General features: G+C 42.0%; 3 protein-coding genes and 1 long non-coding RNA gene across 4 annotated transcripts; 2 read left to right on the top strand and 2 right to left on the bottom strand.

The window, feature by feature from the left end:
• Positions 1-186: 186 nt before the first annotated feature.
• On the bottom strand, positions 187-3,939 carry LOC141776768 (peroxiredoxin-6-like). The gene is made up of 5 exons (XM_074650564.1): positions 3,779-3,939; positions 2,565-2,721; positions 1,163-1,312; positions 877-1,023; positions 187-739 (listed from the first exon to the last, which is right to left on the bottom strand). Exons 1-5 carry the CDS (start codon positions 3,868-3,870, stop codon positions 611-613), a joined length of 675 nt encoding a protein of 224 aa, XP_074506665.1. The 5' UTR covers positions 3,871-3,939; the 3' UTR covers positions 187-610.
• Positions 3,940-4,390: 451 nt separating this feature from the next.
• On the top strand, positions 4,391-8,269 carry LOC141776766 (polyisoprenoid diphosphate/phosphate phosphohydrolase PLPP6-like). Its single transcript, XM_074650561.1, has 2 exons — positions 4,391-5,116; positions 6,952-8,269. The coding sequence occupies exons 1-2, from the start codon at positions 4,720-4,722 to the stop codon at positions 7,371-7,373; spliced, it is 819 nt and encodes a 272-aa protein (XP_074506662.1). The 5' UTR covers positions 4,391-4,719; the 3' UTR covers positions 7,374-8,269.
• Positions 8,270-12,024: 3,755 nt separating this feature from the next.
• On the bottom strand, positions 12,025-14,433 carry LOC141776763 (myocilin-like). The gene is made up of 3 exons (XM_074650560.1): positions 13,790-14,433; positions 13,244-13,348; positions 12,025-13,119 (listed from the first exon to the last, which is right to left on the bottom strand). Exons 1-3 carry the CDS (start codon positions 14,271-14,273, stop codon positions 12,317-12,319), a joined length of 1,392 nt encoding a protein of 463 aa, XP_074506661.1. The 5' UTR covers positions 14,274-14,433; the 3' UTR covers positions 12,025-12,316.
• On the top strand, positions 14,153-16,798 carry LOC141776765 (uncharacterized). The gene is made up of 3 exons (XR_012595806.1): positions 14,153-14,291; positions 14,396-14,433; positions 16,262-16,798. It is a non-coding gene; the product is annotated as an uncharacterized LOC141776765 (long non-coding RNA).

Genomic DNA, 16,798 nt, shown 5'->3' with positions numbered 1-16,798 from the left:
ATGGAGGTGGTTCTGAACGGTAGCGTCCAAGAGTCATGACAGAGCAGTTTTATTGTTTGCTGATCATTCTTTAGACTAGAAATGCTTTTATTCTCCCACAGGTGGAATGACTTTCAGTGATAGTTTGGCCTGGCAAAACCAATGCAAAGTTCTAGTTAATCAGTTACGTGAAAGAAGACACTCCCCAACTGTTTAAAAATGTGTAACTGTTTAATGAAGTGCACCTGTCAGATGTAATGAACACACATGCATGGCGTTGTTTGCTCTCAGTAGGTCATCAACTAGCATCATAAACCACCACTTCCTCTTGTATTGGTCCAAAAAAAAGGTGCATAGGCAACGTTACACATGGGATACAAAATATCTTAACCCCAACAGTATCACAATCGAAGCTTCTCTGCCATACTGTATATAATAAACTGCTATATCTTTAAATATTAAAAATATATGTTCCCATCTCAACACTTATCTTTCCAAAAACAACCCCCTTTAGAAAAGTACACTAAAGTTCTTTTTAATTGGAGTTGTACATACTGTTAAAATCTCTAATTCAGTTAAGTCCTACATATTCCTGAGTGTTGAGTATCAGTGCTGCTGTCTCTGCCTGTGCTTATTCCTGAGGTGTGTAGCGCAGGTACTTCTTGCCAGAGGGCAGTTCTTTGGTGTAGACGCCAGCTGGGAACAAAGAGGCCGCCTCCTCCTCCGACATGCTGGGAGGGACCATCACGCAGTCTCCAGGCTGGAGGACAAAAAGAAAGAAACTAGGTTAGTCTGCACGGCAGCAGCAGGTCAGTTCCTGTTTCTATTATCTCTGTAGGCAGCTGCTGAAACTGATTTGGTACAAACTGAGGTCACTTTCAAAAGGTGTTGACGTACCCTCCAGTCAGCAGGCGTGGACACTCGTTTCCCTGCTGTGGCCTGGAGTGAGTCCACCACTCGCAGAATCTCATCAAAGTTTCGTCCGGTGGTGGCCGGGTAGAGCACCGACAGCTTCAGCCTTTTGTCAGGGCCAATGATAAACACCTACACAAACAAGAGGCAGACAGATGGAGCCTGGCAAGGTTACTAATTATTCTATAGCCATGAGAGTAGAGACGATATATTCTGTTTGAATGCTGTCTTATAAAATAGGGAAATTGGATTTGATTGTGAAAATGCTTACACAGCGGGCAGTGAGCGGCAGGCCGTCTTTGTCCTTTGCATCTGGGTCCAGCATGCCCAGGGCGACTGCCAGCTCCCGTTTACTGTCCGCTATGATGGGAAAGGGCAGCGAGCAGCAATCAGACTCCTCACAGTTGTATGCCAGGATGTCCTAGTTAGTACAGAGACACACAAGCCCTTAGTTAGTTATTTAAAGAGGACCTATTATGCTAATTTTCAGGTGCATGCTTGTATTTTGGGTTTCTACTAGAACATGTTTACATGCTTTAATGTTCAAAAACGCTTTATTTTTTCTCATACAGGCTGTGCTGCAGCACCTCTTTTCGCCTTCTGTCTGAAACGCTCTGTTTGAGCTCCTGCCCCAACCCTCCCTCCCGAAAAGCCGAGTCTGCTCTGATTGGTCAGCTGGCCCACTCTGTTGTGATTGGTCAACCGGACCAAACTCTTCGGACTCCGCTCGAGCTCCGCTCTAACTAGCTTTGTTTGAGGGCGTGCCAAACAAGGCGCTAGGCAGGTATAATGCAAATGTGTTACTTGGTGACATCACCACGTTACGGAAGAAAAGTCGGGACTTCAAGTAAGGCAGCTCAGGAGCAGTGTGTCTGTGGGGGAGAGTAGCTCCCTTTGGTGTGGACTTTGGGCTTTGTAACTTTGCAGATTTTTTACATGCACAAAAAACTATATAACACACTAAAGGAAAGGGAAAAGCACAAGAGCATAATAGGTCCTCTTTAATCCCAATTGGTGCTTCACTGATGGAGCTCTGCTGTCTTATATAAACATCTATATTATGTGATATTTATGATTTAAAAAAAACTATGTAAAGGAATGCAGTTTACTAACTTGCCCAACAACCCATAGCTGTTCTTTTTTCTTAAACTGCAACTGATGAAGTCTAGATAGATATATTCAAACTGCTTTCATAATTAGGTTTTACCAGCGTCTTGTCCAGTTTTCCATTAAATTTGTGAAACAATCCAGTAGAACCAAACCCAGTTTGTTTTGCAAAATTGTAAGGTTTTATTTATGTAAAAATGTCTCTTCGAGAACCTTCTGGGTGCTTTCCTAAGAACTGGAAATGTGCAGGTCACAGGATGTCAAGATATCCATTTTAGATCTAGGTTATATATAGTTTCAACAGCATTGACATGACTGTATTTCAGTGTGTAGTTAGGGTCTGCAACACACTAAAATATAGTATCAGTAGTCATTGAATCCACTGTTAAAACAAGGGTTATGAGTTACCTGTCTAATTCCTTTTAAAAGCTAGAACAGACTACATTTTTGAGCTGTAAAAACTAAACTCACTACATAACAGTTTTACCAGCCGGGAAGTCAACACTTTGATGCTCAGCATGTCATAAACATCCTTCTGTACGTGATGATGCTGTTAACTATCACACCTTGGACCAGCCGTGGTGATCCTCCACTGTGTCGATGGACAGGGCGATCATTCTGACGTCGCGTTTACTGAACTCGCTGCACAGTCTGGCAGCTCGGCCCAGCTCCGTGGTGCACACCGGGGTGTAGTCTTTAGGGTGGGAGAACAGGACCCCCCATCTGGGATGGAAAAAAGAGAGGTCAGGTGTGTGTCAGTCAGGTGTGTGTCAGTGCTTCTGTTAGATGAGGTTTCACAAAAGGGTTTCAATCTGACTCATTTTCCACTCATTTGACATAAATCTCTAATATTATGGTTCCTGTTATTGTTACTTTGTTGTTAGGTTGCACAATAGGATGAAAGCTGAAGGATGCATCTTACGACAAACTGACAGGATGTGACCTCTATTTGACTCAAAAATGACGACAGGAGGGACTATTTTTTATGAGGTCAGCGATGTGATTGTGCAGCATGGAGGGGATTTAAGGGTTTGACCTTTGACCTGGTCAGCTTTACTGATGCTTTTGATTTGGATCATCTCACTATCTCCTTTCTCACTTTCTCCCATCTGGTGGTAGGTTAAGGGTCCTGAGGTGTAGAACAAAGCGCTACAGGAACAGCTTTTTTACAGCTGCAGTTCATTTAAATAAGTCCTAGCAGCTTTTGCACATATTTCGGGAAAGTTTATCCCTTTTCTCATTTTATTGTGTCTTTTTTGTCCTGATATTTCAGTGTTTTTTTATATTGTTCTTGTGGCTTTCTTCTTTTTGCTGGGTCCTGATCCCAGTAAGCCTTTGAAGACTCTTTATCATGTTTTTGGTATGTCTGTCTCTTGTCTGTGCTCTACCTTATTGTCAATACGGATGCCTTCCTCTATTTCTGCTGCAAAGCAAATCTACCTACAGGTACAAATAAAGTCACCTGAACCTGAACCTATCTGATCAACAGATGTGCTCATAAACAGCTGTACATCTGATAACTGCCACAGTAGATCCATGTGTCCACCACCTGATGGAATATTACATTTAATGACATATGCACTTCTAGACCATAATATGAGCATTATAGGTTGTAAAGATTTAGATGCTGTAAATCATCATAAGCAACGGTCTAAAGCAGAAGTCAGAAAGCAGTAACAGGAACTGTAAGCAAGCTCTCTCTATCCCTCCTTTGAACCGAATTCTCGATAAGTCTACAAATCAATAACCACAAATATCCATATTCAAGCAGCATACTTACGAATCACCGAGGAATTCGTGGAGTTTAATTCTGCCAGTTGTGGTCTCCAGCTCGAAATCAGGAAATGCATCTCCGAGCAGCAGTCCCGGCATGTTCAGTGTGACCTCGGAGGTGTTGCGTCTGTTCAGCAGCAGCTCGGATGATGACAGACCTATAAGAGAAAGAGGAGGCGGAAACGTCCCTCTGAACAGGCCACCTCATTTACATAAGCATCCACTGTGCACTGCACATAATAGACCACGTTGTGACTCAGAAAATGCGCTGCGTTTTGATGGATTGGCGCACTTATCCAAATGACCAATTTACGCACGAGTATATCCCGGATTCCTGCAAAGGATTTACATATTTTTATTAAAGTGCAGCTCTGGTCTTGTCCAAAACTAAATAGTTTCTGGCAGTCAATATTTAAAACCTTTTCAGGTGTTTTGGAAATACCCATAGAACCTTCTGCTATTACTGCAGTATTTGGAGTAGCACCACAAGACATACATCTTAGTCACCAGGCAAAGAATATGATAGCTTTTGCATCTCTCTTAGCTAGATTTATATTATGTATATTATATTATTTATGTATAATTTGTTTATACAATTATTTATTGGATTTTGAAAACGCAGCTCTGCAAACACTTCTCCACGAGCATGTGCTCATGTATTGTTAAGCAATTTAATCATGAAAATTGACAACATTTATACAAACATTTGTTTGAGAAGTTCAAAAAGAGAAACCAAACATTTAAAACTCCAGTTTAATTACATGTTAATTGGAAGGATGCTGTATAGCCACGTGACCAGAGGAGTCCAGTTCTGTACTGGTCAGATTTTAACCCCTTGTATCCGGACTCCCCAGTAATTTACTGCAGGATTAAAGTGTCAACTGGTCACAGGTGGTGGATATAGAGGGCCGGTGAAAGATCACTGTGGACAATTTTGTCAAACGAAAAATGTCCTCACAGACGTCCAGACGGAATAGTTGCCGTGGAGTAACGTGTGGAAACCGGGCATCATTATTATCATCATCCTCCTCTGAGAGCCATGTCCGCCGCCGGAGCTCCAGCTGTTCTAACTTCTCCTCCGGAGCTCAACCGCAGCATTTCTCCGTCAGGCTGAGCCAGCCGATGTTCACCATAACGCTCCGGTTTCTGCTAGCGATAGATCTGTGGCTGTCCAAGCAGCTCGGAGTGTGCGCCTGTGAGGAGTCTCCGTGGGGAGGAATAAGACCCTTGGTGAGGCTGCTGGAGTTCTCCGGTCACTTCATCACCTGGCTCACCGGCACCGTGTACACTCTGCTCCGGGGAGCCAGTGAGGAGGAGCAGGAGATCATGCTCAATCTGGCTCTGGGTGAGAGAAAGTGTGTCGATTTGGTTTAGATTTTGGAATTTGGAATTTAGAATGACTCAAGAAGGCTTCTATTGGTATAGAGGAGGGCTCATTTTTACATTGCACCTGGTCATGTACAAAACTTTACATCTTTTGGCAGGACTTCTTCTTTACATTATGACACGATTTACCTTCCCATTGGATCCTCAAATTTGCTTATTAGGGAATTTCACAGTCATTAGTACACCTTTAAAAAACTTTCCAAAAAAGTTTTTAGAAATAGCTCTATGTATCGCCAAGTGTATAGCAATATGGAAGTCTGATTCCCATCTCCTCGTATCTAGATGGCTTCTGGAAATGAACAGCTGCATTCCACTTGAAAAGATCACATATACCCTCAGAAAGGACTACAACACCTTTCTGAAGATTTGGCAACCCTATTTAACCTAATCTGAATAAGTCAGAACACTGCATCTCGTTATTTATGATTTCTTTATTTTTGTATTTAATGTCTTTTTTATATATTCTTTTTTAATTCAATTGATCGTTAACTAGCCTATACTCCTTTTGAGTATGGTTCTTTTTCAGTTTGTATGTGGGTGGGATAGGGAGGGAATTTGGAGCCATGTTTGTGTGACTTTGTGTTTTATATGTTTTGTATATTTGGTTATCTAAAAAAGTTTTGAAAATAAAATATTCCAAAAAAAAGAAGGTTTCTATTGGTTTGGATTCCTACAAACCAATTATGAATTCATTTTATGCTTTATTCAGCTCCTTAAAACTATCACCTCCATTAGCCCTGGGTAAACTCCATGCGTCATTACGCACATATGTGCCAACACCAAGGTGAAGCTTTTGGTAGTCATAAGTGCTTTTGTTGAGCTGAATAATGTTGATGGCTATATTGAAATAGCACAAATAACAGGCACAAGCCGCATCAGTCCACCCAAGTGTCAAATAATGACTTAGTATAGAGCTACAGTCTGTTTGTGCATCAGCTCAGCCATGGAAAGTTTTCTCCTTTGAGCCTCTGCAGCTGACATCAGTGGCTACTGAGACGTGCACGTGACATGGTTGATGCTTTATTTGCATGTGTAGGTTATATATGTTCACTGACATCTTTGAGATGAAGTCAGTTATAGCTACTGTATTGTGCTGTGGGTGGGATACCAGATCTATTTTTGGCACTTAAAATTCAGCCTATAGGATGCCACTGTGTTTTGGAAAACAGATATTATTGAGGTCAAAGGTCATTTTCATTTTATTATTTAATTTCATAGAGACTTTTAAGACCAATTAAATTAGCATTTACATTTGTTTTACTACTCTTGTCCAAAGTCACATATACATAGTTCTTCATTAACTTAAATATACTTAATAAGAGTTTGGTACCTGAGACACTCTTTATAAATGTTTATAAGTAGTAACTTGTGATATTAGTGGTTAAATAATGTATAAATGCTTTACCGATCAGTTATAATCCAGTAATAAGAGCATCAACATTTATAACTGCGGATTTGATGGCTGAAAGTGAGAAACTCATGAGCATTTCTTAATGGATTATCAACATTTCTAACTGCATTGTTATACCAAATAGAAAAGATAGACACTGAAAGCATTAGTAAGTGATTATTAACCATTAATAAAGCCAATCGTTACTACTTATGAACCATTTATAAAGTGTGCTTTATTATAGAGTGATACATGGAGTGAGGTAGAGAATAAACTTAGTTGATAGCCTAGAATGGATTACTATAAAAAAGCTATTGCTGTGAGGGGGAATGAGCATGAGGAGAGTTTTCAGCCTGTACTTCAAACTGAAACCTTTGTTGCTTCGCTCTCTTTCCTCCTCTCAGCTCTGCTGTTGGACCTGCTGCTGGTCAGAGTTGTGAAGACTCTGGTCAAACGTCGTAGGCCTGCACAGAACCGCTCCGACATCCTCTCCGCCTTCTTCGTGGAGCGCTACTCCTTCCCCTCGGGCCACGCCACACGGGCGGCCATGTGTGCCCGGTTCCTCCTAGCCCGGCTGGCGGACACGACGTCCATGCGGGTCCTAGTGGTGGGTTGGGCCGCTCTGGCGAGCCTGTCCCGGCTGCTGCTCGCCAGACACTATGTGACAGATGTGGGCTTTGGCTTGGCTATGGGTTACTGCCAGTATAGTCTAGTGGAAAGGTTGTGGGTGAACTGGGACTGCCTGCAGGACCTGCTGCACATGCGGCTGACAGAGAGCCTCAACAGGGCTTATGATGGACTCTGGCTGGCCGATTGGAAACATTAGGTTCGGTGGAACTGTGTGTGTCAGCCTCATAGACTATATATAAAGATGGATGACACATCTGTGTGTGTGTGTCAAGTGAAGCCAAATATTCCGGATACGAGAGCTGCCATCTTGAGATCTTGACGTCATTTGGAGCCATAGTCTGCTCAGTAGTGATCAGGTGGTAGCGATGCGTTATCGAGGTCACCCGCCCGAACCAATCGCGAGCTGAGCACGGCCGCAGCTTGTCAGCGAGAGAGACTCACAGCTGTCAATCATGACGTCTCACCCCCTTTTTATAGCACCAAATAACTAATTAAAACCAAACTTATCAGAAAAATGAACACTTGAACGTACATCAGTGTGATAAGAACTACCGAAAATGACGGAAACCATCTTTGGGAAAAATTATTTGACGTGTACTTTGACTTTTAAGTTTGGCCCATGTCCTATCTGCTAACATGGAGGGGGCGGGGTCTATGACCTATACTGCAACCAGCCACCAGGGGGCGATCCAGATGTTCTGGCTTCACTTTTGGGGAGCTGTCATGTTGTCCATCTTTATATCCAGTCTATGGTCAGCCTATATATGGGGAAAATGTGTAGCGTGAGTGTGTGCAATTCAGAAATCCCTTGCTGTTATCTTTATTATTTATTGGATTATATAAAAATTACTTTGTATACTTATATTTTGTTTATCTATATCCGTTTTTATGTGTATTTGTGTTTGAGTGGACATATTGAAATGGCTGGCTGGGTAGTCACTGACAGGTTAAAGCATATCACATTATTAAGATGCACATGCAGCTTGTTTGCACAGTGGTGTTGATGATGCATGGACTTAATCTTACAATGCGGAAACCAAAGCTGAATTTAATCAGAGCCTTTTTTTTTAATAAAAAGCCAATTAAAATAAACTTTGTGCCATTTACAGACCATTCATTGTGTATGTTTGTGGCCGAGTATGAAAGTTTAATGTGAGAATGACGGTGGCACACTGCTTCCTGCTAAAGTGAGAGGTTCTCATCAGTATATGGTGGCACAATGGCGCATGACGGGTATGTGGTTTTGTATTGAGCTGAAACAATCCACAGTGGGTTTACTGTATTTGTGTGAACACTGGTGGGTGGAAGTCAACTCACACTCCGCCAAGTTTCCATCAGCTGCTGCAGAGTCTCCTGACTGTCATTATAATACATCTCCTCTTATTACAGTGTTGTTAAACTGTGCTGCCAACCACCATCTTCACAATCAGAATCAGTTTTATAAACCAGGTACATACCAGGAACTGACTCCTGTTATATTTTCTCTCATTGTACACACACAGAAAACAAGGACAAACATAAATATGTTACGTACCTACCAGTATAGGTGAAATAATATAGATATACATAAAAAGTATGTAAACAATACAACAAGGAACAACTGTTTCTGTAAATTGTAAACAACAAGTGAGTGCAAATACGCTGGAATAAATATTCAATGACTATGTAACAGGTTGCTCTATATACAGGTGAATATGTACAGTATATACATGTATACATGTCACAGTTTACAGTATATTCAGTAGGTTTATAGGCCTATTTGACAATGTGTACATGTTATGAAAAAAAACCCAACGTATATTTAAATGATAAAATATCAGATATACAGTGTCATTTAACTGATGTTCATCAGAATGACGGCCTGCGGGAAGAAACTGTTCTTGTGTCTGGTTGTTTTTTACGTACACTGCTCTGTAACGCCGACCAGAGGTGGAGAAGCTGGAGCAGGTTGTTCAGGGTGTGAGGGGTCTGCAGCGATGCTTGCTGCTCGTTTCCTGACTCTGAAGATGTATAAGTCCTGAATGGAGGGCAGGTTAGCACCAATGATTTTCTCTGCAGTCCTGACTGTCCGTTGTAATCTGTTCCTGTCCTGTTTGCTGGCCAGCACAAACCACACTCTGATGGACGTGCAGAGAACAGTCTTGCAGTGCAGAACTGGATCAGCAGCTCCTGAGGTAGGTTGAACTTCCTGAGCTCTTTAACATCTTTAACATACTATTATAATTTCCAAACTACATACAAATATGTGGGGATTTTATCTGGTTTTGCTTTTAAACTTTGAAACCAGTTTAGGCAGGAGCATTATAGAAGTAGAACGTCACTGGAGCTGGTAGGTGTGTATGCTTGATGCAGATGCAAACTGTTGTCCACAGAGGGCAGTGGATAACAGGAATAGAGTTGCAAATGGCAACATGGGGGCCTGTAGCTATATGTTGCAGGTTCAGGAGTTTGAGTACTGTATATATTGGGTGTTAGGTGAGGACACAGACTGGACATGTGTCTCAGGTACAGGGGCACAAATTGCTCACAGTCTGCCACAATACAGGTGAAGTGTTGGTTAATATGGTCCAAAGAGGATCCTGCATTAATACAATAAACAAGAAATACAAAACCAAATACAAACTTAGCAACTATCTTTCAGTAGTTAACAGTGGGTGACATTTCACACATGTTGAAGAAAAACCTCCCATCAACAATAGGCCTAGGCCTACGGCGTCCCATGTCACGTAGCAGTTGGTCGTCATGAAAGGACCTTATCGTGTTACCAATTGTATCCATAGGTTAGGTAAAAAATTATATTAATTTAAGCTGTGCCTTGTGTGATTCCCATCCTGAAACTATTGTCCATCTGTTCTGTAAATATACACATACTCATAAACTGTGGCAAGATATTTGTAGATTTATCTTGGAAAATATTATCTGTGACTTTGACCTACTGGAAAATGTTTGTTTTTTTATAGTTTTTTTAAGGTTCAACACAATATATGAGAGAGAATATTTTTCTAATTAATCTCATTATCATTGTCGCAAAGTTTTACAATCATAAATGCAAATTTGCGAGAGTTAAACCTCACTTTAATGTTTTCAAGAAAGAAATGGAACTATATATTAAGACAATATCTTCTGCAAAAAAAACAAAAAGGCTGGTAAAACGGTGAGTTTTTGCTCCCATTTTAATGTTTTCACTTAAGTTACTATTATTTATTTATTTGTATTAACCCCTGGCATGTTTTCTTTTTATGTTTGTTTGTTTTCATGTATCCCTTTATTTCCTTTATATGTATTGTTTACCAATATGTTGATTTATTTGTTCTTTGAATTGTTTACACATTTGAAATAAAGTTTATTGAAAAAAATATATATTGTATGCATAGACAACTGGAAGTTCCGGTTAGCTAAAGTTTACTTTGATAACTTCCGGTCCATAAGTACAGTACAAGTGGACTGTTCAGTTAGCTGTTACGCATAGTTTGTGGTAAGTTAACAACTTATTTCCTTATTGTATGGAAGTTGATAGTTGGCCTATACTAAAAGTTAGCTCGCTAGCTCTAGTTGCACTGCAAGTGGGTGTTGTTGCCATGGTGATTAATTGGCTCCTTGATGACTCCTACTGAAGTTCATGACCTTCTGGAGGAGCACGTTTTGTTTAATGTCGCCACCTGTGGATGAATCTGAATATGTAGGTAAGTAAATCTTCCACATAAATCAAGCTTCGTCATGTTTTGGTGAAAACATTTAGGATTAAAGGCCAGTGACATGTTTTTAGTTTAATATCTTGTATTTAGCAGATATTGTTAGATACAAATGCTGTATTTGGTGCCCTCATGTAGCCAATTGAGACCATATTTCATAACAAACCTATTTTCTATGGAACCTTTCTCATAAAGTGATTTCAATAAAGCATACATTTCATACATATTTGACACATTTCATACATAGCCTATACTTGCATACAATAGGACTACAGTCACAGAGTGATGCAAATATTAGGCTATGATTGTTGTAAAGCCAGTTTCATCAGTTGGCATATTTTCAATCATTTAATTTCATTTTAAAATTGATTTAGAACATGTAGAATACAAAAAAATAAAGAAAAAGAGAATGATCATGCCAACAAGTGGAAAGCCAGAAAGAGGTAGTATTTACATACAATCAAATGCATAAGAAAAAGAAATTGTCAAACACTTGATGCCTTGATTTGCATCCTCGAAAATGAGTGAGAAGAAGTAAAAAACGTATTTAATCCCATCCCTTCTCCATAAGTCATTCATTAATAATTAACCAGCTTCCTTATTGAGCCATACATATACTCTAATTCATTTTTCCTAAAATGTTCTACTATAATTATTACCTTTTATCTCTGTCATACAGAAATATAAATGAATTACTGATATAATTATCCTTATCAAACTATAAATGTGTTATCAATCCAGAATACCAATTAATTACTTATAATATAACTTAATCACAATACCAAATCATTACTTACATATTTAACTTAATCATATTGACTATTTGTTATCTTTTCTTATATGCGCATTATTTTATATGAGTGTATTTTTTTAGGAATTACATGCATGTTTTTTAGGACTTGCATGTGCATATTTTATGAAACACTTAATTCATGCATCAGTTAAACTAAGTATAGTAAATGCATTACGTAAGATGATGAGCAAGGAGAAACAATGTTTGGAGAAATTTTGATATCTACCAAATAAACTTGTCCCTCCATACAATGCGCCTTGGTACACTGTATGGAGGCTTTGCATATGAGGCTGATGAAGCTTTGCATTTTTTCATTAGCCACTATAAATTGGCAAAGTATGACACAAACAAGCAAGTGCGTATTTTTGTTTTTTATTGAGAACTTAAATAACAGTCAACATTTATATACAGATAACAAAAATATTCAACAACTTTAAATCATGATTACTGTTTGTAATGAGATCATCACAAGGGCTCTAGCTACGTTAATCTGCTTTATGAATATATTTTTGTTGCCATAATAAATCTTATTTACAATAGTGATAGAAAAAAATAGATTTAAATGATTCAAAAACACACAGATTGTACAATGCAAATGATTATATGTTTGCTCTTGCAACAGCACAGTCCTGTAAACAGTAGTATGTATCGTCTTTAGCTGCTGCCTTGGCTGGCTCTGCCCAGTCTGATGTCATAGGTGACCATGTGGAAGTTGTCCCAAGCGTACAGCTTCCTCTGGCCGTGGTTGTAGTCCACCATGCTGTTGTAACGGTACTTGTTCTTGAAGGGCACGGCAATGGCCTGCCCCACGCCGGTGGCCGTGTCGAACACGTAGTTGATGGTGGTGTTGGGTGCAGTGTAGCTGGCCACCGTGTACAGGCGTCCACACACCATGAAAGCGTTGGCCACTGTGTTCTTCCTGATGTTGGTCTCCCAGCTCCTCTTCACCTCCAGGCTCTCGGGGTCCAGCTGGCAAATCACGATTGCGCCCTTCGCCTTGCTCGTGCTGTAGATTGCCCACAGGCCCTGTTCGTCCGCCGCCAGGTCGATGTCGGTGTAGCCGCCCCAGGAGTACGGGTGCTGGCCGTGGAAGCCGGCGTGAGGCAGCTCCCGGCGTGACGCCAGGCTCTCGGAGGACAGGTCGTAACGGATCAGGGTGCGACTGCGTTTGCGCTGGTAGTAAAGGGAGCCGCGGTACATGGTTGCCCCTGTGCTCTCCATGGGCTCCGGCAGGACCAGGACCTTCATGGGGAAGCCTTGGGATAATTGATCCATGTCTTCGTATGCAAAGAGCTGACGGACGTCTTTACCAACTGTGTCGATACGCCACACGGTCTTGTTAGTGTAATGAGGGCCCTGAGGCTCGGGATCCTGCAGCCACACTCCATACTTCCCTGTGATGCTGTCAGCCTTCTTGTGCAACACGGGATCACCCACTGACTGCAGCTCTCCACAGCCTGGAGGAAAAAAAGATATTTGTTATATATTCACAATGCTTTCTATGACATTAATTTGCACCAACACTCCATTACCAGGCCGATTTGAGCAGCTACATCGGCATCAGTAGAACCCAAACTTTACCTGTGAAGTTCTGATTTCCTTCAGGAATGAGGCGGGATGCTGGAACCTCTGTAACCTCAGCCTTCATCTCCTGGTATGCACCATTCCCAAGATCATATGCAGGGTCTGGGAAAGAAGGAGAAATATGTGTAAGAAGGCAAAATGAGTAGAACATGAGAAAAAAATAACAAATTATGTATATATTAGTAGTAATTGGCAGTTAAACAATTATCCCAACACACAGTCAAAATCAAAGTCTAAGCCCTGCAGGGTCCCCCTATAACCCTGCCATTGCTCACACACGAAAATGATCACACGCACATAAACAAGACACGCATGAGTGACATAGAAAGAAGAGTCCGCGTTGTAAATTCCAATCCCCTTACTCATCCTGGGACTGCCTAACTGCAACCTGACCTGTTGCCCTGGGAGACTTTTCATAGCCACAGTCAACCACAAATACATTTATCAGAAAAACAAAAAAGCATTAACACAGAAAGGAACTTGTAATTTAAAGAGTTCACATTCTAATTAGTGTGTTTTCCCTTTGCTCACTGATGTACGTACCACTGGCAGGTCTGTTTCCACGCTGCGTCCCCCCTGAGGTTTGCGTCTGCTCGCAGGGTATCTTCTTGAGGCTCTCTGCCTCTTGACTCAGCTCAGCCAGCCTCCTCTGCAGCTCCTGGACCTGCCCGTTCAGACGCTCCTTGTCCTGCTGCAGCTGGTTTCTCTCCCTCGTTACCTGGGAGTAAGCTTCCTGGAGACCCTCTTTGCCGTTAGCCCTCACCCCAGTCGCGGCGTCTCCATCCACTCCTGCTATCAAACGGCTGACCAAAGCCTCCAGCAGGGTGAGTCGGGACGAGACTCCGTCCATCTCTGGTTTCATGCCGGCCCCGGAGCAGCTGGACTCCTCCGGGCTGGCCACGGTGAAGGTGTAGTGGCAGCGCCCGGTGTGGTCGTTGGAGCGGCGGAGGGAGGCTCGGTCTTGGGCCTGGCTTCGGATGGGCAGAGTTAAACAGGACAGACAGAGGAGAGACACCTGGAGCCACATCCTGGAGGGTCCGACTGAGTAGGTGATCTTCCAGTTCGAGGAAATGTTTGCAGGTATGAAACTGTTCTTATCCTCCTCTTTTCAGTCTTCCCTTGATTTGTATTCTTTCTTTCTTTCTTTAGCTGGTCTCTTCCCACCTGAGTATCCCTGGTCAATGCAGGTCAGTGTCTGAATCTCAGCTATGCTGAGAGTAGGATATTTATACAGTTAACTGTCAGAGAGTGGGAGGGGACGAGGAGTGTGACAGGGAGGGAAATAGCCAGGGGGGTGTGGAGTGTGTGTGCAAAGGTCCATGTGTGTCTTGTTTTTGGTGGTGTTGAGGTGACGTGAGCTGAAAGCGTCAAACAATGTGAAGTTCACACAGTATCAGTGGAAAAATACACAATCTGATGTTTGTTTTTTCCTGGAGAGAATTCTTTCACTGTGTCTCTGCAGGTTGTTTTGACTGGACAGCATCTCTCTATGTGTCTGCTGGCTGTCAGCTGCAGAGCTGTTTACTTCCTCCGTAACTGATTGTTTTGCTATTAAACCACCATGTGATTAACCGCAATCTCACTTTATGACCTGGGTACTGAGGGAAATTTGGGCTCCGGGGCGATTGTGTAGGAGATTAGGGAATCTGAAGTCACCATTTGCCAACCAGGCTCAACAGCAAGGCATCCTGGGAGCACACTGGTACTCATCTATCGTCTCCACGGGAGGAGTAGCTGGCAGTCTGGCTAGGAATGGAGACATAGTGTGGTTATTCTGTTGTTACTATGACGCCATGGATGTATAAAGAGAACTGGATACAGCGTCAGAGGCGGGGCCTCATTCATTCCTATGAAAGGTGCTCAGTGGCGCAAAAAACTCGACTTTCGAGTATAAAATTATCCGGATCATACGGTCATCTTCCACATCCATGCAGGCCACATTACTGCAGGCGCAGTAACGTTTTCTTTAACTCCACCTCCAAGTCCTCGCTCCAGCTCCGGTCTGGGTCTCATTCACATGAACGGAGAAAGGGAATAACTCTGGATTCGGCTATTAGTGCATTTTACAACTTTAAGGACCTAATGATTTAAATAAGGGCTATTCAAGTGTTCATACTGGGAAGTTGATTTACCTTTTTTAAAAATGATCCGCTGAGCTTCAGATGTCTCTTTCTCAATGTAAGTCAATGGGAAAAAGTCTTTTTGGGCCTAATGGCATCACGTGACGGACACATGCGTTGTAGTATCGCCGTTTGGCCACTATGTCAAATTTGCTTCAAAGCCTGGCACTCTTCTGGGGGCTTGCTGTGTCCATGGCATGTGTAGTGTACATGCACATGATTCCTGTTAAGAATCACACAATGCAATGTGCCGCAGAACATGAGTGTCTGTACCAAAATTTCCAAGCATTTCACTCAGGAACATAAATGTCAACCTCATGGTGGCAATACAGGGTTCATCGTCTGGGAACCATGAATGTCTGGACAACATTTTGTGCCACTTCATTAAGTAGATGTTAAGATATTTCACAGTACAAATAAAAACTTTGACCTGCTGGTGGCTCTACAAGAACAGTCAGGTGCTCACCAAAGTCATTAGGATTCCTTCTCTGGACACCATGGGGTATCTGTACCACTTTTAATGGCAATAGATGTAATGGTTGTTGAGACATTTCACTAAAAAAACACAAAAATGTCAACCTCATGGTGGCGCTACAGGAAAGAGTCAGTAGGCTTCATCTTCTGGCGATCATGAATGTCTGTATAACATTTAATAGCAACCCAGCCAGTAGTTGTTGAAATATTTCAGTCTGGACCAAAGTGGTGGACTGATTGTCCGACCGACAAACAGATGGAGCGACATCGCCACCCCCCTAGAGCCACGCCGCTAGCAAAACATGGCTTAAAAGGCTAAGCATAAAAGCCATGGATTTTTATTTGACTGGACACATTATAGTGGAAACTAAATCGTTTTATAAGGAAAACCATCCCCTCAGGCTTTCTTCTCTCTTTACAGGAGGCATGTGGCCCACCTGTGTCCAACTGTCTCCATGTGATACGTCTGGGACTTGGTCTGTGCTGGACAGAGAGGGCAAAAAGCAGAAACATCACCGCTGGAGTCCAACACCAAGAGTATCCATTGTAAGTGAACAGAAAACATTAACTCTGGTCTTAATGAGCTGGTAGCAGTTCCTCTCCATTGTCCTTTTAATTAGTCTTTTTCCTTAATCAGCATGCTGTGACTGCCCTCTCTGTGACAACATATTTCATATAAATACCAACCAGTTCACCCTGAAGTGCAGCTCGCAGCGCACATCTGTGTTTGGTTCCACAACATCAAACCGCTGCCTAGTTAACCTGTCCGTTTTATGGCCCAGGGAAAGTCACCAGTATTCCAGTGTTTTTACCACCGTGGTGTGTTTTTCCTTATGTAACATAATGACTTGGACAACCTGTGAAAAGAGAACAGCCTCTTCCCCAGGCAGTCTCTCTATATGCTGCAGTAGCTCTACTGGGAGCCAGGACTCAATGTTAGTCTGCTAAAGTGCTCAAC

This window comes from Sebastes fasciatus, chromosome 11 (genome assembly GCF_043250625.1).
Source record: "Sebastes fasciatus isolate fSebFas1 chromosome 11, fSebFas1.pri, whole genome shotgun sequence".
NCBI classification, from domain to species: domain Eukaryota; kingdom Metazoa; phylum Chordata; class Actinopteri; order Perciformes; family Sebastidae; genus Sebastes; species Sebastes fasciatus.
The sequence above is the reverse complement of the archived record's forward strand: the minus strand, read 5'-3'. Positions and strand labels throughout refer to the sequence as shown.